This window comes from Rhinolophus ferrumequinum, chromosome 23, assembly GCF_004115265.2.
Source record: "Rhinolophus ferrumequinum isolate MPI-CBG mRhiFer1 chromosome 23, mRhiFer1_v1.p, whole genome shotgun sequence".
Taxonomy (NCBI): domain Eukaryota; kingdom Metazoa; phylum Chordata; class Mammalia; order Chiroptera; family Rhinolophidae; genus Rhinolophus; species Rhinolophus ferrumequinum.
Window position 1 is genome coordinate 29,531,031 of NC_046306.1, and position 24,727 is coordinate 29,555,757.

At 36.4% G+C, this 24,727-nt stretch overlaps 1 protein-coding gene across 2 annotated transcripts in view; it reads left to right on the top strand.

The window, feature by feature from the left end:
* The window catches only part of PLCB1 (phospholipase C beta 1), a 663,189-nt gene that overhangs the window by 458,110 nt on the left and 180,352 nt on the right, over positions 1-24,727 (top strand). For both annotated transcript variants that reach the window (XM_033094700.1, XM_033094701.1), the window contains exons 6-9: positions 1,731-1,784; positions 2,842-2,917; positions 13,416-13,516; positions 14,768-14,934. In XM_033094700.1, the coding sequence (XP_032950591.1) occupies positions 1,731-1,784; positions 2,842-2,917; positions 13,416-13,516; positions 14,768-14,934 (398 nt within the window). The remainder of the gene's footprint in view (positions 1-1,730; positions 1,785-2,841; positions 2,918-13,415; positions 13,517-14,767; positions 14,935-24,727) is intronic.

A 24,727-nucleotide genomic window follows, 5' to 3' on the forward strand; every position in this document is an offset into this window, starting at 1 on the left:
GTTTGTACTGCACTGGCTTCTCACATTGATAAACATAAATTTCCCTTTGGGATTTGTTAGAGAACTGATACCTCCACTGTTTGAAATTGGAAGACTTCCAAGAAAGATCGCTCTTTTCTTCAAGCTGCAAATCCGTGTTACCCTGAGCTCTCCTGAATGTCAATGCTTTTGGCACACAATAAGGAGACACTCCCAAATCCTGGCATCGGTGCTCAGAACCAAAAATTGTTAATTTCAGATAGTCCTCTGCTTCTACATCTGCCTATGTCATGTCAATTATTAATCTGAGGAAGAGAACGACATATGGTATTGATTTCTCTAGAGTCTTAGATCTCTGAAAGATGCTACAATAATGTCCCTGCCTACTTACATCAATAGTCTGGTGTCCTGATTCCTGCTCTTGTAACCAATCACAGCAAGTGTCAGTAAGGAAAGAGAAAGAGAAAGGATGTAGAGGAAAGAGCAGAATTTAAAAAGATGGAAAGGAAAGCAAATTAGGATTACCCAATCACCCTGGAATTACAACCGTCTTTCTAAAAATTATTTGACTAAGGCAAACAATGATTTCTGCCAGATGCGCAGCAAGGAATTGGTGCGTTCACTTTGGAAGCTGTGGAGGTCCACGAGATTGGGAGCCTTGACATCAAAACCACAAGTGGAAACATTTTTAGGTGGTCCTCTATTTTATTTCATAACTTTCTCTCTTCTCTCTTCTTCTGTAAGACATAGCCATCATTCCAGACCTAAGACTCCAACCCACATTCCTTTTTTACTCTTCTATGAATTCATTTTACTTTGAGTCAGTACCTTACAGGTCTTTACTTAAGTGCTTTCTCATGTAATCATCTCATCTTAGGTTGTCACCTTGAGGACCCTTCTACATACCTCCTTCTTTACCCTTTCCTTTCTTTCTCTTTCTTTTTACCATCTTTGATCTTACCATCCTTCATCTAACGGACATTTCAAGAACACCTATTGTGCCAGGCACTGTTAGTGGAAGGGGACACATAGGTAAATAAGATGTTTTACCTGAAACATATCCTGTTATAGCTAGTAAAACATCTAGGTGGCTGATCATTGCAAATGTCTGTTCCAGATTAGTGGCTCCCTATAGCTGTTATGGACATTCTAGAACATGCCTTTTGGTGAACACGTAAGCATTTCTGTCGCATGTACACCTTGCTATGGGACTACTGGGTCATACCATGTGCAGTCTCTTTAAGTGCTAATCCCAATTTACACCCCCATCAGCAGAGTTTGAAAGTTCAGCTGCTAAATCTCTCTATCCTCATGTCCAGAGGCAGATGAAGAGATAAATACAGTTGTTACATTCACACAGTAAAATATTATACAGTGATGAGAGTGAATGATCTACAACTATAAGCAAATATATGAATGAACCTCAGAAACATAACATGGAGTGAAAGAAGCCAGACACAAAAGAATGTGGTTTCATTTGTATAGAGTGCAAAAACAGGCAAAAATAATCTATGTTGTTTAAAGTCAGAATCATGGTTTCCTTCTGGGGGGTAGATTCTGGAATGGGGCTTCTGGGATGCTACTAAAGTGATAAGGTTCGATTTCTAAATCTGGATGCTAACTGCAGAGACTTGGACAGTTTGTGATAATTCAACGAACTGTAGATATGCACGAGTCCTTTTCCAGTGTACTTTATTCTTCCATAAAAGCATTTTAAAAATTAAACATTTGTTTTTCTGTTTCTCCAACAGCTATACTAAACTTAAGCTGCAAGTCACTCCAGAAGGGCGCATTCCTCTCAAAAAGTAAGCGGCATGAACATTTTCCATTATTTATCTTCTTTTTCTCAATGATTTGAATGTGTGCCATGACTCTGTTTTGTTTTCCCATGGCCCAAGTGGGAGCATGGAAATGTGTCACCCCTTCTCCGTCACACTCCATGTTCACTTCACTGCAGCTTGTTTCCTCATAGAGATTTTCCCAGGCTTCCTCTTTCTGTGGCGTCATTTTCAAGAAACACCAAAGCAAGAAGGGGATGGAGCGAGTGGGAGAAACCTTCTGATAATCCAGAAGATCATCTGAGATTAAGAACTATGCTAGTGACCACCAATTTCTTTCTACCAAGAGGACACTAACCGTAAAGCAGGGGTTACAAACTCAAATGTCAACAGAAGCCAGGCAGGGAACATAAAAGATGAAGCAGGCCAGGAGCCAAAAGCAAATCTGAAGAGTGAAACCCCACCTAAAGGAGACAACTACAACTCAACTCTGTCATATTCCCTGTGGGACTGGGGGGCCCCAGACACTAGATTTTCTAATGTTTCAATAGAACCAATAAATCCAAATTATTATAGTAAATTGTCCAGAATTAAGTTATACTTTTAAAAAACAAATTACTGACCAAAGAAAGCACATTTTTAGACCATATTTAGCCAAATATCTTTAACATTTGACTTACTAGCTACCAGTGGGCTCTTGTTAATAAAAAGTTAAATAATTATTATGAATAATATTAACAACATGTACCTTTAGAGCAATGAGTAGCAGCAAGGGGACAGAGTTGGCAAGGATATTTATTTTAGTGTTTAATATTAGAGGCTACTTGGTACAATGTCCTTTAATCAAGTCATCACCATTGTCTCAAAATATTGGTTTTCTATTAGACACTTTGATTATAAAAAGCCATGCATAGATCTTTCAGAACAAATATGCAAATGAATGGAGCAATGGGAGCTTTTTACTTTAAAGCTAAATGATACAGAGGTTTGATCCAATAGAATATTTTGGGGTGGTGTCGTCTGCAAGTGCTGTTATCCATATGCCTTTTAAACATCTCTCGTGTGTTGTGCTTTCACTTTACAGCATCTACCGCTTGTTTTCAGCAGACCGGAAACGAGTTGAAACTGCTTTAGAGGCTTGTAGTCTTCCATCTTCAAGGGTGAGCATATTGCCTTTCTACAGTTAGCACTACTAAATAGCTTTGAATAATCTTACTAAAATAGAGCTTGCCCAAATTACCCCAACTTTTTTTAAATTTAGAGGACCATAGGATTTATTTGTTAATATTTACATTATATGGGGTCACTGCAATTACATTTTCTTTCACTCCCATTACTACCATATTTTAATCTAGAAGGACCCTGTGTTTTGTAAATAGTAACAAAACAAAACAAAAAAACATAGCCATCTAATAAAAAAGTATTGGCCAAAAAAAATCAATGTTATCAAAAATTTAAACTTCTCAACAATAAATTGTTTCTTGATGTCCCTTGACATATTATCTATTGACTATGGGTTATGATTAGGAAGACAGTTGAAGTATTAATTTCATTTTTCTCATCCTTTTAAAATTTCTAGTTTTAAGAGTTTTAAGTTAATAAGCAATTAGTATGGTAGTACATGTTTATAAATAAATATGTATACATGCTGTGCAGGGCTATGCTCAAAAAGGTTTTCTGAGAGGGGGGCAGGATCAAAGCAGTTTGGATACCAACCATCAACTGTGCTCAGATGGTGGAAAATTAGATGAGAGGTCAAATATGTGACATGCTGTTTGTTTTATGCCCAACACATTCAAGGCACTCAATATATACTAACCATCTGAAATACTTTGCCTTCATTCCAATGCATTTCTACATACCTGGCTATAAAATGATTTGTTATTATTGTTTTTAAGAGAAATTAGTCTGTTGCATAAAACCTTTCTCTCACGCTATATGCCGACCTCTCTCCTTTCTATTATAAATTATTTTTATCCTAGTATCTAAGCAGCAAGTAAGCACTTTCCCAAGGGTAATACTTAACACGATAGGGAGAAGTTCTGAGCCTTTCGAAGCCCACTTGCCATGTTCAAGTTGCACTGAACAAGGGTGAAGAGTCAGTCTTAAATTTAAGATTAAATTATGAAAAAGTATTGAATGTTCTTATTAAATTCAGCAGCCAATTCTGGTTGTAAATACTTTCAGATAAAAAAAATGAAGTTTATTAACGACTTTGGTAGGTTACAGGAAAGAAAAAAAGAGTATGAGTCTCCACTATTAGTATCCTGCTATAGAAGCAAAAAGCTGATGATGCTGTAAAAACTGGGGCAGAGCTGTGGAAAGACTCCTCCAACATTTTAACCTTCATTTTAATCAGCAAAATAGAATGATTGAACTTGTTTATTACTGCCCTTTCATTAGATGCTTTGGAGTAGGAAAAATATAATAGTCAAGGTCCTGTTGTTGGCTCAACAAATATTTCTTGAACTCTCACTATATGCCCTCAAGCATTGGGAATAAGCATTGAGTGAACAAAGTGAAGTGAACAGGATTCAAGGACCATAGAGTTTGGTGGTGCTAATCAAATGCCTCTAGTAACACGTGTAAATTGGGGGCGAATGCTGTGAGCGAAAGGAATGGAGTGCTGCCACTGAGAATAAGGGAAACTCATTCCAGTAAAAGAAAACAATTCCTTCCTGAGGCTGGAAGGAATTGAGCAGTTTGAGTAACTAAAAAAGAGACCACTGTATTTAAGCATAAGAAGAAAGTGAGGGAGATTAATTTAGAAAGATGAACAAAGAATTTTTCTCTGCAATTGCTCCTGATTTTACCTTTACTGGATAACATCTTGTGAAATATAATGATCAAAAATTTTAACTTCTTATTATAAATCTAGCTAAGGGAAAGAAGGGAAAAAAATGAAACTAATAGAAAGTCAAATCCATCAATCAATACTCTGTAAATTACAATTTTCCAAACAATTGGATTCTGAGAATTCAGTCAATAAATATGAATTGAGTTTTTTACAATCCAGTATGTCTATTGTAGGTTCAGGCTTTCAGACCAATCGTCAACTGGAGACATTTTAAAAGGAAAATGAGATTCATATAATGGGAATTATGTTTAAATTAAAAAATATTTGTCTTTACTAAATTAAATGTTATGACAATTTTCTGAAAACAAATCAGAGATTTTTTAAAAATATAATCAACCTCCATCATAAAGTTTTGAATGATCGTTATTCATGGTAAAGTGTGCTTTACTTGGAGTAGTTGTAGAAATAGAATGCTTTACAAGATCTAAAAACCAAAGACAGTTTCAGAGCTAAGAGATACATGCTTCCGCAAACTGACTGTATTTCAAAGCCTTGTAATTTCACATCTGCAGAACAGAGGCTCTAGAAAATATCCACTAATTAGCAAAAAAAGAGTCTGGATATCCTGGCAAGAAGTGTTTTCAACACTACACAGAAGAAAAGGTTATATAAATGGTAGATAATACTGCATATCTGGAGCCTCATTTCATAGCCAGCAGTCGTTCATACTAGATTTAATTGTGTTCTATAAATAGATACATTACCAGAAACACAGTGGATATCCTGTTGCGATTTTTTTAAACATTATCTTTGTGCACATTGTTAGGGATAATTAATGCACTCAAACTTGTATCCCGGCCAACCTGATCCATTGGGATAACACATTCCTTAAGGGGTACTCCTTTAGAGATTTTCGTTGCTTGCCCAAAGTTACCTTAGTTGTTTAAAAGTTGTACTATATCCAAAAGAGAAAGAAAGCAATTACTGTCCTACTATTAATAATGCAAATACATTTTGCAGTGAGACCTTTGAATATTCAGATATTTGAAGACCTTTGCATATTCAGATAATTGCCACTGTACCTACAAACTTTTTGAGCACCAAAAATAGTTTACTTGTACCCAAACTCCCTTTGATTTAAGGCTTATTAATTTGAAAACAGCTCAGTGACATTTGGAATTGTAATGTAGTCTTGGCATAGCATTGGCATATGTATTTTATATGCATTTTAATGAATGCATTTTATATGCATTTTAATGAAGAAGATAAGGAATAAATCCATGAATTTGTTTTAAATAATAAAGTGTACCATAGTTAGGAACATATATGCAATACTGAAGAAAGCAGCAATTATTTTGGATTAAAAGAATACCTTAAATTTTACTAAGGAATACTATGAATAAAACTTATAAAAGAACTTCTCACAAGATATCTGTAATATTTGCCATTCTCATGTTCCTTACATCCTAAACATAATCAGAAATATAATCGTTTCTGTAGCTGTGATTCTTAAAATCACTAATATAAAAATTCCATTTTAAAACCACATTAAGTAGTTCACTATGAGTAGTTTACTTGTAATTATTTCATGTACTGTATGGCTAAATCAACTTTTGATTTATAGTTTTAGAACCACAATATTGAGAATAGGTTGAAACCCTGCATTTACTGAGAAATAACCCATCATTTTGTGAAGATAAAATCTGTGTGTGTATTCTTTATCCATTAGGGCCTGCTTAAATAAATTAATATTTTTTTAAAATAACATTTTTCTGATTGCTAAATACCTGCTTGTTATAGAATTATTTTTTAATCTATAAATAGGTAAAGAAGAAAATACAAACCACATCTAAAACCTGATGTGACCATTTAGTTTGCTGGGTCACAGTGTTACTTAGGGCATCAAGTAACCTTGATTCAAACATATTGGCCCCCCACCCACACACTTGCTCACCAAGGACCTCAGACAAGTTTCATAACCTATCAGCTCCTTAGTGTCCCTGTCTATAAAATGAGGACACTAACCCTGCCAACCTCATAGAGTTGACTTGGGATGAAATGGAAACATTCAAGTAAAGCTCATAGAACCATATACTTGGCATACAGTAAGTGCTCAATAACTATTAATTCTCACTATCCTCTGAATATGTGTGTGTGTGTGTGTGTGTGTGTGTATGTATATATGTATTCTTTTTTAACTTGGCATGTGGTCATGTCATAACTAGGTATCTATGGAATCTGGAAATGCAAATATAAATGCCATCAAGTTTTGGGGTTTTTTTGTTTGTTTTGCATTTTATCTTTTTCCTTTTGAGATTCTTTATGTACAAGCATGGAATTGAAGCAACCCCATTTTTAAAGTTTGCCAATACTTTGTAGTTTCTGGAATAGATGTAGTTTCTGTAGTTTCTGGCCTGATTCAAACACTATTGGCCATCTTAATTCTCCCTCCAAGATGTTCTGGTAGCAATAGCAACAAACAGTCACCGAAAATCTGTTCTGTATTGGTGGCATGATGAGGTGGGCCAAGTCCTTATATTACAAGACAGAAAAACCTAAGATCTGGTCTCATGTCCTGGGTTTGTCCAACAAACATTGATTAGGTGTCTGTTTTATGCCAGACATCATGCTGGGGACACAAATAAATTAAATAAGAGATAGTCACTTCACTGAAAAACTCATAGTCTGGTAGAAAATTAAACATATAAAAAGTATTTTAAAAATAAGAAATATGAAAACTGTGTGATGGATGCTATAATGAAGGCATAGAAAGGTAGATTGTGGACACACACAAAAAGAATATGTCACCTGTAGGTGGTATGGTCAGGAAGCGTTCACAGAAGAGTATTTAAACATTGGGTATGATCTTTAGAGTATCAGACTTTGGGCTTCCTTCTGCTCAAACAGGACAAAATGAATCCGTTTCATCCACCTCACCAATTACGAGATCCAGGAAAATAAAATATGTGAATAAGCTTTGTGAATTTCAGCCTTGTTTAAAATATAAGGAATTAGGAATTGTCTGTAGCTTTCCCCTAAATAGCTCCCCTATTCGCCTTCACTTAAGCTTTCAATCATGCTTATTTTAACTCATTTTTCCAAAATATTTTTTCTCCCACTTTCACCCACTGACCTCAAAGGCTTCAGGGTATCTTCATCAGTCAAGTCGGGCAAGAGAAAAATGAGACAAAGAAAATCAGCTTCATTGAACTGTTTTCCTTTTTCTATGTGCTAACATTCAACTGGTGATGATAATGAATTATGTTTATTCAGATTATTTCATTAATTTGTCTCCTTTAGTAGAAGTCCTAATTCACAGCTGGTAAATAAACAATGGTTAGAGTTTTAGTAAAGTATATTGTTCTATGAAATTATGTATCTGGAATTTTATGTGAATGACTGTAGTTGAATCTGATCTTCTACAGGAAATAGAAAACACACGAGTCCTTTCTATCAAATTCCACCTGTCTCATAAATTACACTTATTCATTTGCTAAATATTTATTGTAAACCTGCTATATGTTACACACTGGAGATCGAGCAGTTAACAAACTAAACACAAGTCCTAGCTTGTGAGATGTGCAAGCTGGCGAGGAATAGAGAGAACTGGACAGCTGGGAGCACAATACAATTAAATGGGTGTCAAAATATGAGACAAGCAAGATGTGAGGGTAGCACAGAATGGAAGACAACACCCAGTCTGGGTGAAAGGAAAGCCTCCCAGAGGGAGACATTTTGACTAAGACAAGAAGGGAGGAAATAAAAAAGGGGGTCAGGAAGACAGTTATTGATATATTTAGATAAAATCCATTTATGTGTATGTGCTGGGTGAGGTTAGGGTGGTGAAAGGAGTGAGCTCTAAATAGTAACTAAATAGTAGGGAGAACACACTTGGGGTTAATAAAATCCAATAGTCAGATGCTTGAGTTGGCAAACAGAGCCATTGAGTATTTCCTTGCTATTGATTTTTAAAACATTCTGTTTCTTCCCTGTGTCTCTCAGTCAAAGAGTAAGGGAGACACAGTCATTTCCAGCTATCTACAAAACTACATAAAAAGATGTCGGTGTTTAACTCACAGAAAGGGTAACACTGAAAAATGTACATATTCTAGGCAAAGCAATTCTTCCATTTTGTAAATTGAATAGAATTTTGGAAACCTCTTTACAGGTGGGAGCTGTCCCCATTTTATGGGTGGCAAAACACCAATGAAACAATCCTTGAGAATTTCCCAGTGTTCTTGGATTTGGCCACTTGTGCTCATGATTTCATAAATTGGTGTCCATGTAACTAAGCCTAATGGTGTAATGCATCTTTCTATGTGTAATGATAAATGTGTTGCTTGGTTCTCTCAAATTTCTATTTTGCAAAATAGATATTTTTTTCCTGCTCTATAAAAGGATTTAATAAAGAAAATATTATTTTATTTGTTCATTCCACAAATGTAGGAATTCTACTGTTTGCCAAGTGGTAAGCTAAGTTTTTTTTTAACTGTTAGCAAGCGGTGTGCAATTTCAGACAATCCTTTTTGGAAACTTCTATAAAATTACATTTCAAAATCTATGAATATTATAAAAGGAAGGCTGTTTTCTTTGCTTTAAGGGCTTGAAAATAAAAATACTTATATAAACACATACCTGAAATAGGAAAATGGTATGAAGAATGTCTTTCCTGTTAACAAAGGCTTGAATACACTCTTCCGGTTTCCATGGCAGCCCGACTAAACAGAAAAATAAGTCATAGAAGTAACTTTTTATATCAGTGACTTGCTTCCCAAACAATAGGACCAGGAGGAATCAGTGAGAAATAATGGTTGGTGCTGTATTACTTGAAAAAACTATTTTACAAGTTATCAGATTATTTAAACCAAAAAGAAAATTATTTTTTAAAAAAAGGCAAAAAATTGTAATTTATGTTTTCATTTTGAAAATGTTTGTCTCCAGGTATTTTACTTTTTTTAAACAATTTTTAATTTTCAATTTTAGTTGACATACAATATTATATTGATTTCAGGGATACAACATATTGGTTAGAAATTTGCATAATTTACAAAGTAATCACCCTGGTAAATCTAGAACCCATCTGACACCATACATATTTATTACAGCATTATTAACTATATTCCCTATGCTATACTTTATATCCCTGTGATTGTTTTGTAACTACCAATTTGTGTTTCTTAATTCTTTCCCCCTTTTCACTCATCCCCCAACCCTCCTACTGTCTGACAACCATCAAAATGTTTGCTATATCTATGCATTTGTTTCTGTTTTGTTTGTCTATTTATTCAGTTTTTTAGACTCCACATATAAATGAAGTCACATGGTATTTGTCTTTCTCATTCTGACTTATTTTCCTTAGCATAACACTCTGAAGGTCCATCCATGTTGTTGCAGAAGCCAATATTTCCTTCTTTTTTGTGACTGAGTAATATTCCATGGTACCACTTCTTCTTTATCCATTCCTCTACGGATGAACACTTAGGTTGCTTCCACATCTTGGCTATTGTAAATAATGCCACAATGAGCATATGGATACATACCTATATTGTTTTCAAATAAAAAGGATTTTGAATTAAAACCTTTGTTTTTGGTTTCTTCAGATAAATGCCCACAAGTGGGATTACCAGGTCCTTCTTTGTCTCTTATTAGCCTTTGTTTTAAAGCCTATTTTGTCTGGTATAAGTATTGCTACCCCATCGTTTTTTCTTTGTTTCTATTTTCACAAAATATCTTTTCCATCTTTTTACTGTCAGTTTGTATATGTATTTTGATCTGAAGTGAGTCTCTTGTAAGGGTCTTGTTTTCTTATTCATTCAGCCACCCCATATCTTTTGGTTGAAGCATTTCGTCCATTTACACTTAAAGTAATTGTTAATATAAATAAACAAACAAACAAATAAATAAATAAATAAATAAATAAATATTTAAAAATAAAGTAATTGTAAATAGATATGTAGTTATTGCCATTTTATTATTCATGTTTTTTAATCTTTTTTCTTCTTCTTCTTCCTGAGGAAGTCCCTTTAACATTTCTTGTAGTACTGGTCTGGTAATGATGAACTCATTTAGCTTTTTCTTCTCTGGAAAGCTCTCTATCTGTCCTTTAAGTCTAAATAATGGCTTTGCTGAGTAATCTTGGTTCTAGGTTTTTGTTTTTCATCATTTTGGATATTCCGTGCCAATCCTTCTGGCCTGCAAAGTTTCTGTTGAGAAATCAGCTGACAGTGTTAAGGAAGCTCTCTTGTAAGGAACTAACTGCTTTTCTCTTGCTACTTTGAAAAGGCTCTCTTTGTCTGTAATCTCTGGAATTTTAATTATGATGTGTCTTAGTGTGGGCCTCTTTGGGTTCATCTTGTTTGGGACTCAGTGCAATTCCTGGGCTTGTATATCTATTTCCTTCACCAGATTAGGGAAGTTTTCCATCATTATTTCCTCAACTGTGTTTTTACTTCCTTGCTTTCTCTTCCCCTGTTTTTACCCCTATGTTATGAATATTGGTATGCTTTATGTTGTCCCAGAGGCCTCTTAAACTATCCTCATTTTTTATGGATTCTTTTTGCTGTTCTGATTGGGTGTTTTCTTCTACCTTATTTACCAAATCGTTGATTCAGTCCTCTGCTTCATCTAATCTACTGTTGATTCCCTCTAATGTATTTTTTATTTTAGTTATTGTATTCTTCACTTCTGACTGGTTTGTTTTTATGTTTTCTGTCTCAATTTTTATGTTTCCTATCTCTTCATTGAAGTTCTCCCTGAGATCACTGAGCATCCTTATAAAGAGTGTTTTGAACTCTTCATCTGGTACATTGCTTGTCTCCATTTCCTTTAGTTCTTTTTGTGGAGCTTTGTTCTGTTCTTTCATTTGGGATATGTTTCTTTGTCGCCCCATTTTGGCTGCCTCTCTGTGTTTGTTTCAATATTTTAGGTAGATCTGCTATGTCTTCTTGTCTTAGTTAAGTGACCTTATGTAGTAGGTGTCCTGTGGGGCCAAGTGGTGCAGTCTCCCTGGTTTCCTGAGCTGGGTGCTCCAAGTGTGCCCCTTGTGTGGATTGTCTGTGCACTCCTGTTGTAGTTGAGCCTTGGTTGCTGTTGGCATGTACTGAGAAGGATTGAGCCTAAGGCTGATTTGTTGTGAGGACTGGCCATGACTGTATTGGAAGAGCTGTTGTGCAAGGGCTGACCCTACAGAGCAGGACTCACTTTAGGAGGGCTCTGGTGCCTGCCTAGTTAGCCCTTTGGGTGGTGCATCATTTTTGGAGGTGGTTGGGTGGTGCTATGGTGTAGTCTGAAGCTGGCCATCATGTATCTTAGCTCTGGTTCAGGCCAAGATCAGCCACTGTCTGTGCCCTGCCCAGGGCTACGTGGTATGAATTTCAATGTGATCTGCAGTTGGTTGCTACTTGTGCTGGGCTTTGAAGTGTCTGCTAAGGCCAGTTGCTGCTAGTGTCAGGCTTGGAGCTGTTTAGCAAGAGGTCTGAGGCATTCTGAGGCCAGATGCTGTTTATTTGAGAGATTTTAAGAAAGGCTACAGCATGAGCCAAGAAGGCCATTTGTATGAAAAAGCCATTGGAAGCGGCTGGGTGGGCCCACAAGTTGGGGGATAAGGTTTCAGGGAATCACCAGGGTGGGGAGACTGGTGTTAGCCAGGTAGATGGAAACTCAAATATGGCACTTGCCTTGTCTTGCAGGCTGGGTGGGGAGGGTCAACAAAGGAACAATCTGGGAGCACTTCTGCCAGCACTTCTCTCTGGGAGACAGCTGCCCTTTCTGTCCTCACTCTGAAGCCAGACAATTCAGTTCCTCCCGCTATGTCCCTGGCACCTTTTGAGCTGGTGCCCCAGCTCTGGAGCTCAGAGCGAGTGATTCTGTCAGTGAGTAAGTCCTTGCATGGGCTCTTTAATAGGAACACTTAGGACTCCAGCAGCTCTCAGTGTCACTCAGCCACAATTTCTGCTGGTTTTCACAACCAGAAGTTACAATGACTTCTTTTCCTGGCACTGGAGCCCCGGGCTGGGGAGCCTTGTGTGGGGATGGGACCTGTCGTTCCTCAGGGAGACCCTCTGTAGCCAAGATATCACTCCTGATTTTTAACCACCCCAGGTGGATGTGAAACCAGCTAGTCAGATCTCTATCCCTCCTACCAGTCTCAACATGGCTTCTTCTGTATATCTTTAGTTGTAGGACTTCTGTTCAGCTAGACTTCAGACAATTCTCAATGATGGTTGTTATGTAGTTTAGTTGTCATTTTGAGTTACTCATGGGAGGTGGCAAGCACAGCATTTACCTACTCCACCCTCCTGACCAGAAGCCGAAATTCTTTAATTTTCTAAAAAAATATTCATTCAAAAGCACATAAACAAATATTCATGTATAAACATTCATTTAAACAATATAAGTGTTCTTCATGATGGTGATCTGTACACTTAAAATGGTTAAAATGGTAAATTTTATGTTATGTATATAACATAATTATGTACATGTATTTAAACACAATTAAGAAAAGTTTACAGCCAAGAAAGAGCGAACTAAAAGGAAAAAAAAATCTGCTGAACACATCCTGTTTTTACTAGTTCTAACTTACTTTAGTAAATATACTTAAGAAATTGCCTTTACACCCGTTTAGAAGAAGAAAACTCTTCAACTTAAATTATAATGAAAAAGCTAGAGAATAAGGCTTTTGATACCTTGAAGCCAGTGTCCAAATATACTCTACAGCTGGTCTCATAAATATCTTCTGAATGTTTACCATGACCTCCTAGAATAAAGAAAAAAGGAGGGAGGGAGGGAGGGATGAAAAATGAGAAGAAGGAAGATAGGCAAAGAAAAAGAACATTAACCGACCCTGTTGTTTTATTTCCCAGAATGATTCAATACCTCAAGAAGATTTTACTGCAGAAGTGTACAGAGTTTTCCTCAACAACCTTTGCCCTCGACCTGAAATTGATAACATCTTTTCTGAATTGTAAGAGAACACATTTTAACCCCCTATTTTTGGCTTACAGTTGTCCTCAGGCTGATTAGGGCAGGATTTTGATCAACAGTGGAAGAAGAATAAAGCTCTTTGTACACTATGTATAATAGCAGCACTTCTGTGTGATTTGTTGGAGAAGATCACACATCCCCACCCATGAGGTGCAACCACTGCCTTTAATGAGTTTGCTGGGATGAGAAGTTTGCTATGATTGGTTGCTGGCTGTAGCTCTTTCAGGATCCTCAGGGATTCTGTGTGCTTTAAAGAGTATGGCTAGAACAGAGAGGCATCTTGGCTTAGTGGAGATAGACTTGTGTTGCATAAAAAATTCTGAACTGGGACCCAGTCATTTTACCTCTCTGAATTGCATTAGTGAAATGAGAAGTTAGGATTACTAAGCACCCTCTTAGCTGAAAATTATTTGCCTTTATGTTAGAAATTATATAGGCATTAAATAAATAATAAGAAGAAAAAACCCAAAATATCAAGGCAAATGTGGGGAGGTAGCAATTTACCTTCTTTGATATATTGAAATCTATATGATGACAGACAAATCAATCCAAAATTGAAAAACAAAATTAGGATTACTTCATACAGAAGACAGGCAAACAGGGCTACTAAGAATTACATTGGATATACTCACTTGGTGATGTTCATTGCCATCAATAATTTATCAAACATTGCAGTATTTGTACCATTTAACTTGACTTTGTGCTGTTAACAAGATTAAAATGGGAAGTTTGAATCACACTATTTCGAAGATTTATATACTCTTGCTGAAGTGTAACTTTAATGAAAAGAAAAATGTCCCAAAAGAGATTGTTTGTTTGTTTGTTTTTAGTGATGAGTAATAAATACATCTTTAAATGATTAAGCGGAATATGGGAATGTGATGACTAAACCAGAAGTTTAGTGACACAATCGAAAAACAACCCATACCTCTGTGTTCAATTTACAGTGGTGCATCTTTGCACACAAGACTCAGTGTTTTCCTACTATGGATTTACTCATGCATGTGGTATTGTTCAAGAGCATTGGAATTTAGTGGCAGTGATATTTGTAACCCACAGAGATCCAGCAATTGTGCAGCAGCACAGAGATTTTAGGGCAAGATAGGAATTTCAACATAGCATGCTCTTACCAGGTATGGCGGGATTTTAGTTCCCTGTAAGCTAAATGCAAATAAAAGAGTGAGACTTGGTGGGAAAATATTCTAATTTCTTGTTTTTTCATTATTTTTAGTGGTGCCAAAAGCAAACCTTACCTTACCGTTGATCAGATGATGGATTTTATCAACCTTAAGCAGCGAGATCCCCGGCTGAATGAAATACTTTATCCACCTTTAAAGCAAGAGCAAGTCCAAGTATTGATTGAGAAATATGAACCCAACAATAGCCTCGCGAAGAAAGGTCAGTCCACTTTGTCCCACACCATAGGGAAGTTCTGGTTTCTCATTGTGAATGGGTCATCCACTGGTACTTATTGACATGTAGGATTATTTAGGTCAGTCTCCTACATTTGTATGCCTGCTTTCCTTTTTGTCTTAAATCACTGGCAGTTCGATCTGAAGTAGATTTTTTTTTAATTTTGTGTTTAATTTTTGTTGTTGTTTTATATATATATATATATATATATATATATATATATATATATATATATATATGCATGGATGTTATTTTTTTTAATGTCAAATCATTTCTTTTGTTTTATATTTACTCAGTGACTGAATGCATCTTTCTCAGACAGGAAATTCACTACCTTACAAGTTGCCTTTGGGGGTTCTGTTTTTAGAAGTTCTGAGAAATGACCCATATATTTTTCTAAATATCTCAAGCTGAAGAGAATATTCAGTCCATTGGACACTTATCTTATTCTAGTTTACACTATTGACACAATTTCCCACTTTGGGAAATATTATAAAAATTTTACTTTCTACATAAAAAAAAATGTGTCTGTAGAAAAAAAAAATGAGTCTAAAAATTGGTATCAGCAAGACAGCTCTAAGTTGCCTGGAAGTTATTAAGAAATTTATGTTTTTGATTTGTGAGAAATGAATTGCCAAAATAAGATTACAGCAATTTAATTGCCAGGAGATTTTAATTATATGTGGCATCATTGTCCCTGAAAAGGATCTTCACATGTTTCTTTATTACTAAGACCAAGTCTCATAAGGACTGAAATATCTTCACCGAGAAAACTGGTGTGTTATCACTGAAGTTATTGTAAATTACCTAGATATTCCAGAAAGAGGAAAATAATGTACAATTAACCAATTATTAAGAAGAAATAAATTGCATGTTAATATGCAGGCAATTTATAAGTAACAGAAGTAGCTCTAGCAAGGTGATAGTCATTAATAAGGATGGTTATCATAAAAGTAGATTAAAAAGTCTTTTAATCCATTGTATTTATTCTGGAACTGGTCCTCTAAATAAAAAATGAAAGTATTTATTAGGTATAAAAGTCAAATCTTATAATTAATTTTATCCTATATGTTATTAGTTGGGAATTTGTAGATGAAATTTTTTAGTTTTTCTTTATTTTCTTGGTCAGGCACTTCACCTTTGTCATTGTCATGATTCTTATTATTGCCAAGGTCAGTGAAAGGAAACAACTGACCCAACATTGTGTGTTGGCATTGCCAGACCTGCCCCTCTGATCTTATTTAGTGCCACAAAGATGAGATTTCTCTTTGTCATTAAGCAGGGAGCAACTCCTAGGAGATTTCATCCCAATAGCTTGACAGTTCCTTTTTGAAATCCAAACTTCACCAAAAATAACTAACAGTGTTATAATAAATCCAACAAGACGTCTAAAAACAGCCCATGACACTAGGAAAACCAAAAGCTTTTGTGAAACCAATGAGGCACTTCAAAACCTAAACTTTGTCCTTTTCTCCTCCCTTCACACCACACCACTGATGGCCCATGCTTCAGCTAGCATATAATGCTCCCATACATCATACGCTGATGATTTGGACAAAGTAGAAGATACAAAGGGAAAAAAATTACAACAGGTTATTGTAAAACTTAGCAATCCTGGAAGAACCAAGTTTGATCTAATGAAAATTAAGATGATGTCTCTTAGCTTTTGCAAGAGTATTTAATGCCTTTATAGATTTTCCAGATATGAATTCCATAATCACAACAGGCACACAGAATTCAGGTATTTTTAAAATAGCAACTTTATTTTTCTAAAACTTAATATGATTAATCATGAAGCCTCCATGTCAACCTTGATGTGATTTTTTTTAAATCACAGTATTCATTTCTCAACCCAAAAACTCCAGTAAGAAAATGAACTTGAGATATTTCACACCAAGTCATTTTGTTTGATGTTATGTGAACAAAGAAGATAAAATTGTTTTATTGTGTTGACTGTTATTTCATGGTGAAAAGGATAATGATTTTGAAATCTTTATTTGTAAGAATAAGAAATTATTGGGTTAGAGCTCAATTCTTTAGTAACTAAGAATTTGAAGTATTTTTTCCAAAAATGAAAATTAGTTTTTTAATTTGATTTTGCAGTTTGACTTTAAGATCTTTTAATGAACTTTTTTTGGGTCTTCTTAAATGCAACAAAGTGCAATTTAAGAAAGTATTATTTGACTTCAATATGATGACTGATGAGCAAGGAAATTAGCTCTCATTTATTATGTGACTTTCAAAATGTACATTATCATTTTATAAAGTAGCAAACCAAGGCTTTGAAGACAAAAGATTTACCTATGGTATCACATGATGTTCTTCAAGAAAGCAGAGTTTTTAACTTTCAGTCAACTAGTTAATGCATTTTGATCAATAAACATATAAGAAAATAAGTAGGGAAGTTTAATATTATAATACATTATACTTTATTTCTTCTGCTGCTTTAAATTGGACTCATTCTTCAAATATACCCAAGCATTAGTTAAACTGAACCACAAACTCAATCTCATTTATCTGAGAAAGACACTTTCATGTTTCCTATATTTGATAAAATGCTAGGAATAAAATACGTACATAATGTGTGTGTGTATTAACATACATAATTATATAAATATATATATACTCTCTGATATCAAGAAACATACTTCAAAGTAAGTGTTGAACAAATAAACCATACACAAAGTTGACATATACTAATACTTACTTTTTAGATATATATTTTATATGTTTTACTTAAAAGGTAACTTAAAATTAAATTAAAAATTTTCCATGTGGCCAAAAGCCTAAATGCTAAAGATGACCAGAGGTTAAATGACTAATACTGCAATACATGGAAGTGTGAAATGAATCCAGAAGAGATGATTGATTTTGATGTTTTGTGGGCCTGCTGTCATTAGCATATTAGCCATATTTCCACGCTGGAATTTCTGTTTCCAGATAGATGTGTATATATTGGTTATAAATAATCAGAGGATTTCTGTGCAGTCATTGATACAGAGGGATACAAATATTCATTCACATGTTTGGGTTTTGCAAAGAAAGGGCTTGCATCTTGTTTGTTTCAGAAGATGTTATTCTCAAGGGAGTTTGATTTATTTCTACAATTTAAAACCACACATTGAAAAATGCTGTGGCTCCCACATCAGCGAATGTATCTTCCTTGTTGTTGCCCTGTAGACCTAAATATGCTTAACATAAGGAATATCCAGTGACCCTTGATTCTTCCCAAAAAAAGGGTCATGAATGTCAGAGTTTGAAGACTAGTATCTCCTGAGCAGTTATTTTTTTTTTATCACTTAAACTCTTTAGAAGAAAGCAGTGAGTAAAATTAGCATGAAAATAGAATAGTTTTATTGGTGCCCTTGGTAACAGAATGCAGATCTCTAGATTCAACAGATATATCTGTAAATGAAGGCCAATTTTGCTCCAATAAAATGCGAAACCAAAAGAAAACATTTGAGTTTGTTAATATGTTTGTATTCCTGTGAAGAGCAGGTGTTCATGAGTATTGTCAAACAACTGAATTAATTTCGTAGATTATAATATTAACAGATGTTTCAAGCTACATTCCTTTTTTATTATTAGCTCTTCCTCTTAAATTTTTATAAGGTATACTATATAAAAGCTTTCCCACTTTGTTGCAATTGAATCATAAAAGTGTGAAGCTATATAATCTCTTTTAGATCAGTACTCCCTGAGTTAATAGTATAATAGTTGAAATGAATTCAATATTAATAATAGCAAGGCAGTCTGCTAATATGAATTCAATATTAATAATAGCAAGGTATTTGCTATTAATAATAGCAAAGCAAATAAAAGTTCAGGTAAAGCATTTTCACTTCAAATAGACCTAAGCTAATAATGATTGTGTCAGTAAAAATAACCCTACTGTATTTTCAATATTGTTTTTATTTTTAAATACTGATACAATTGAACTATATTTGCATCATTATTGTCAATAGCAAGAAGTACCCAGTGTGCTAGAGAGAGCACTGCACTTGGGAATCTTTCAACCTGTATTAAGTGGAGCACCTTCATTTGAAAAATGACGGACGTTTAACTCAAACTGAAGCACAGAAAGGAATTTACTGTTGCATATAAGCAAGTTGTCAATGGCTTCAGGCATGACCACATCCAGTGACTCAAAGGATGTCATTAAGAATTGTCTGTCTTGATTTCCCATCATTTTCTTGGTACTGTCTATAATTCTTAAGCAGTCTCTCCTAAAGTGACAACAAAGCCACCAGCAACTCCAGGTCTACTAATCTCAGTATGCAGAAATTCTTTTTACTCATATTTCCATCAAAAGTCCCAGAAACCTGAACATGGCTTAAGTCACTCAAGGCCACTCCTGAACTAGGATCACTGTAGTCTGGAGGATGGAATGTAATAATTGAACAGACTTAAGTCACATGAGCCTCCCTAGAGCCAATGAGGAGTCAACTGCCTAAACCACCTGGACTGACAATGGAAGAGATGTGGTTCCTTGAAATTCAAATGGAGTGCGCTACCTAGAAGATGGAGAAATGGCCACTGGGGAGATAAAAACAGCAGATCCCAACTGGGTCAGAAATCATCATTACTATATACTTTACCATAGGAAGCCATTTAATATTTTTGACTAGTTCCATCCCCTATTTTTCTCATTGAAAAAATTCCCTGGGAGAATTACATAAGTTGATCCTGGCAAGACGATTGGATGTATTCATTGTTGCCCACTAAACCTTTATTGACCAGAACTAATGAAAAGTGATAACTGGCATTTACACCAACTAATTTTAAACCTCTAATTAACGGGTGTGGAAGAAGTGAGATTCAGAACATTGGTTGGAGGCATTTCTGAACATTGCTGCAACTCAGCTAACAGGCTTGTTTAACTTCTTACAACTCAAAGTATGTTAGAACCATTGGATGATGAAACCTGAAAAACATATGCATGTTGTATCTGTGCACCAATGTTTATTTCTGACTCAATCATTCTTTCACATAATTTTTTATTAAAAAGGAATTGTAGTTTAAAATTGTAAAAATTTACACTGGAACCTTACTGTTTACTTCATCACTTACTTTTCTAGATTTTAAAAACTCATTATTTTCTCAGCACCATGTGTCTTTACTAGGTAAAAGTTATAAAAATAATGATCGTTTTATTTTTTTTTAGTGGGGAATATTGGGGAACAGTGTGTTTCTCAGGGGCCCATCAGCTCCAGGTCATTGTCCTTCAGTCTAGTTCTAGAGGGTGCAGCTCAGCTCCAAGTCCAGTTGCCATTTTTTTTTTTTTAATCTTTAGTTGCAGGGGGCACAGCCCACCATCCCATGTGGGAATTGAACCGGCAACCTTGTTGTTGAGAGCTCACCCTCTAACCAACTGAACCATCTGGCTGCCGAGCCATCCGACTGCCCCTCTGGAAGCTGAGTGGCAGCTCATTGTCTTCAATCTAGTTGTGGAGGGCGCAGCTCACTAGCCCATGTTGGAATCGAACTGGCAACCCTGATGTTCAGAGCTCGCGCTCTAACCAACTGAGCCATGCAGCTGCCCCATAAAAATAATGATGAATATTGTCTATTGTGCATCCTTGAGAGATCAAACGTGCCATAATTAACAAAAAAGGCTGGCATAGTCTTATGGCCAAGCTAATTAACCTCAGGCAAGTGACTTGACACGCTCGCGTTTTAGGTTCCTCGTCTATAAAGTGGGATGAGACCAACACTAGCAGACACTGGTCCTCTTCCCATATCTCTTGACATTCATTGTTACAGACAGTCAACAGTGTCCTCTGCAATTCTCCTGGACTTTCAGCCCAACCACAGCCAACCTACAAGTGCCTGGAACTCCACAGCCCCAGGAGTGCTTTTCATCCAGGAAGTATTATCTCATCTTTCTTGCCCCTTGTGTGGGACAGTTTGGATGCATTTTTCTCCACTTTCTCCTGGAGTTCCCCAATGGGATCGAACCCTAGTTGTCTGCAACTGTAACCTGCTTGATAAACTTCTCTTTATTAGCTTCCTTTCCTTCCCTTCTCATTTCTCCACTCCCCTCCTGTTACATCCTGGGATTACCTCCCAAATAAACTCCTTGTACTCAAATCCGTGTCTCAAAACCTACTTTTAGGAGAACCCAAACTAAAACAAGTTCTTCTCTATAAATAGCCCTGACAGAATCAAAAGTGAAAGGTGATTAAGGTCAGAGTATATGAGCATTGAAAGGAAAAACAAACACAAACAAACAAACAAACAAATGGAAAGGAATTGTGCCCATGGCTCATTGCTTCTGACCTGTCATATAATTAATTGCTTCAGTTTGTCACATTCATTAAAGCCCTGCTCAGTGGTCTTAAATCATGGGATCTGTTGTGTGTTAGGGACTTAACCATTTGGCCAAAGTCTCAGATCATCGAAGAGGTAGCTGAGGACGTGACAATGTTGAGAGTAGGACTATATTTTCTGTGTCCCAGTGCGGAGTCTTCCCCACTACTCCAGACTTCCTCATGGAGGCCTCCATCAGGACATGCTGAGGAAAGAGACTCAGAGCCAGCTGTTTAGAAGTTAGCAGTTGGTATCCATAGCAGGGGTTTTCAGACTCGTCCTCAATGGAGCATCCTTTTATTTGTGTTTGTTTCTTCTAACAAAGTCTCACAAGAAAGGCCAATGTGCAGGAAAAAACTTTTAAAAGCGCTATTTTGGTTGCACAGGGGAGCCTGGAGCATAGCTGGTGATGGCTGCCCTTCTCCTCTTTCTTCTCCTGCCTCATCCCATCCCTGCAGGCACTTCTGCCAAAATCCTGGGAGATTCAGGATGCGCAATTTAAAAACCACTCATCTGGGGGAAGTATTGACTGGTTTAAAAATCTGCATCACAATTAAGGTGGCGTCCATTTATATATTTTGATACAGATTCCTTGTAAGAAATAAAAGAATTGAAATGAACGAGATAGATTTTCTTCCCAAAAGACAAGGATAGATGAAAACTATATGACATAGCCAATTCTTTTTATACCTTAATGAAGTTACTACACTAAGAAAGCTGCTGAAAAGCCACTCCAGTATTTTATTGATTAAGATCCCATTTAAATTCCACCTATTGACTTTCCAGCCTTTGTGGAAGGTCACAGGACAATGCCATTATCGTCTGTGAGTATATTTGAAGCTCCTCTTAACTCTGTGGTTCATATGTTCATAGACTTCTCCCAAGTAGAGAGATTGGCTAAAATGAAAAAAGCATTTTATTTGAAGTTAACCATTATAAGTCCATTGATTATTAGTTGATTTGGTAACTTTCTTCACTTTCCCTTCCTTGATTGCGTTTCCTCCTTTTCAAGAAGCTGGAATTCGTCTGAAGAGAAGCAAATGCTGGCCCTGAGTCCCACTGTTTTCCTTCTCCAGCCTGTCTTTCCATGACCTCAAAGTCTGCTCAGAAGCCAGCTCTAGCCACAAAGTCACAACCATGTCCATTCACAGCTGAAATGGCCTTTGTTCAGAACACAACCAGTCAGGAAAAATGTAAATAGTAACAGACAAAGTCAAATGCCAGTTCCGAGAGGTAGGGAAGTGAGGTCGGTAGTGGAATCCACCCCCGTCTGCTGAATTTTATTAAAACCTGTTTATCCCATCAGAGCATACATTCCTAAGACTCTTCGCTATTTCATGTGAGAGCTATTGGAACAAAGCAGATAACGGCTATTTCCCCCCTCCCATCAAGACATAGCCTTAATAATCAATGACTGTTACACCTCTCACCTTCTCAGCAAGTGTCAGTTAATAGACACAGCTTGGCAGGTTGCACTGTGCTGGAGAAAGGCCACAGAGCCACAGGCATTTGGCCCCCAACATCTGCATTACCCAGGGTCTAGTTTTATTACCAGTTGAATTTACACCAAATAAGTGGGAGGGAAACAGGTCAAATGCAGAGAGAATCAAGTCCATGGAAAACAAACTGACCACAGGGAAGCCAGATGAGGTGAGGTGTGGACTGTCTATCCCAGCACTTAACAAAAAAGCTAAAACATGTGCCACGGCAATGAACAAAATAATGTCAGGAAACTGAGAGTGACCAATAATTTCATTAATTCATTATAGAGGTTCTAGGAGTTCTGCCTTATCTCTGAACCATTGCAAAAGCAAAACTATCTACAGAGTAGGGTAGCATTATCTGAAGAGGATGCCTTAACTGAAAATGATTAAGAAAGTTAACTTTCTCACTTAGTACTCTACCTTGACAAGTAGAAAATGAGCCAAAAATGCTTCTTGTTAATGTTGCTGTTTGTCTTTGAGTTCCCCCCGAAGCTGACCCTGGGAGAAGAATTCAAGTACAAAGTGTTTATTTGAGAGGTGATCCCAAGTAGCACTAAGAGGGCAATTTAGGAAGTGAGAATGAGGAAAAGAAGGCAGCCAATAAAGGTTGTGTGATCAAACAAATTACCACTGTGCATCACTGGATCTCAGTCGTGAGACAAACTCTAGAGGCCAGTGCAAACGCACACGTGAGTTTTCCCAACCGCAGTCACTGTTTACGGATACTCTTATGAAACGTTCATTCTCATCCAGCCAACGTTCATCCAGCCATCAGACCAAGACATGCAGATGGAAGTCCAGCCCAACAATAGCTCCTGGCAGCCCAACCAATACTGTCTGCTAACATGTCATTACCAACAAAACAACATTTGCCATGATCACAATGGTATAAAAAGAGGGTTTTTTTCCATCCAGCTCTTCAGCTATAACAAGAATTTCCAGCCTGTTAAAGGAGAGATCCTCCAAGGTATCTGATGCCCACCGAATTTTTTTTCTTTATTCTAACATACATCTGATGCAGTTGCATGGATATTTTGTAATCAACAAACATTTGTCGCCCCCCTAACTTAAGAACTGCAAAAAGTGGACAAATCAAGCTAAAGTCTTCATTCTCAAGGAGACTATAATTCAGACAGATGATGATATATACAAATAACTATAATACAAGATAGAATGTGATACCCCTTCATCTGTTCATTTCACAAGTATCTATTGAACATCCTTTATGTATCAGGGAAGCATGGAGGAAAGGGGATGTCTTATTTATTAAGTTTGTAGGGAGTTTCAGGAATCACTTCAAGCTCTTCATGTACTAATTATCTTGCATAAACCTCAGGACAAATCTTTGAGTCTGTATTATCCCCATTAGACAGTGAGGAAACTGAGTCTTTGGATGGTCAAATAACTTTATCACTTTGAGCAGGAAGTAATGCGAAGTAAAGCTGACAGAACATAAACGTCTTGATGTTAATCTTGGCTCATGCATTGAATTATTCAATTAGCACACATTTACTGAGCCTTGCTGCCCGTGTGCACCCTTGAACTACAGAGGAGAAAGCTGCCATTCTTCTCCTCATGGGGCTGTCAGTGTAGCTGAACCTTCTGTGTGAGGAAGGATGTGATGAAGGCTTTTGAAGAAGAAGGTGACATTCAAGCTGTGTTTTCGGAATGCTGCAGAATAGAGGGTTGGATGAGGGACTGATGAGAGTCAGCTGGCATTGAAGGACTAAGAGAAAACAATGTTCTAAGTAGTTTATCAGAAAGCATTAATGAACACATATTCTGGACCTGCCTTTATGCAAGACACGAGGAGAGATGTAAACAAAGTGAAGGTCATGCTCTTTGACCTTAGAAAGCCAACGTCCAGCTTGACCAAGGAACATGACATTCTGGTTAAGGATCTAGAACATTTCTTCCTCCTTTGTGTTATGATCAGGAACCATTGGGAAGGGTGTCTTTTGATAGAGCAATGTGGCAGTGCACCG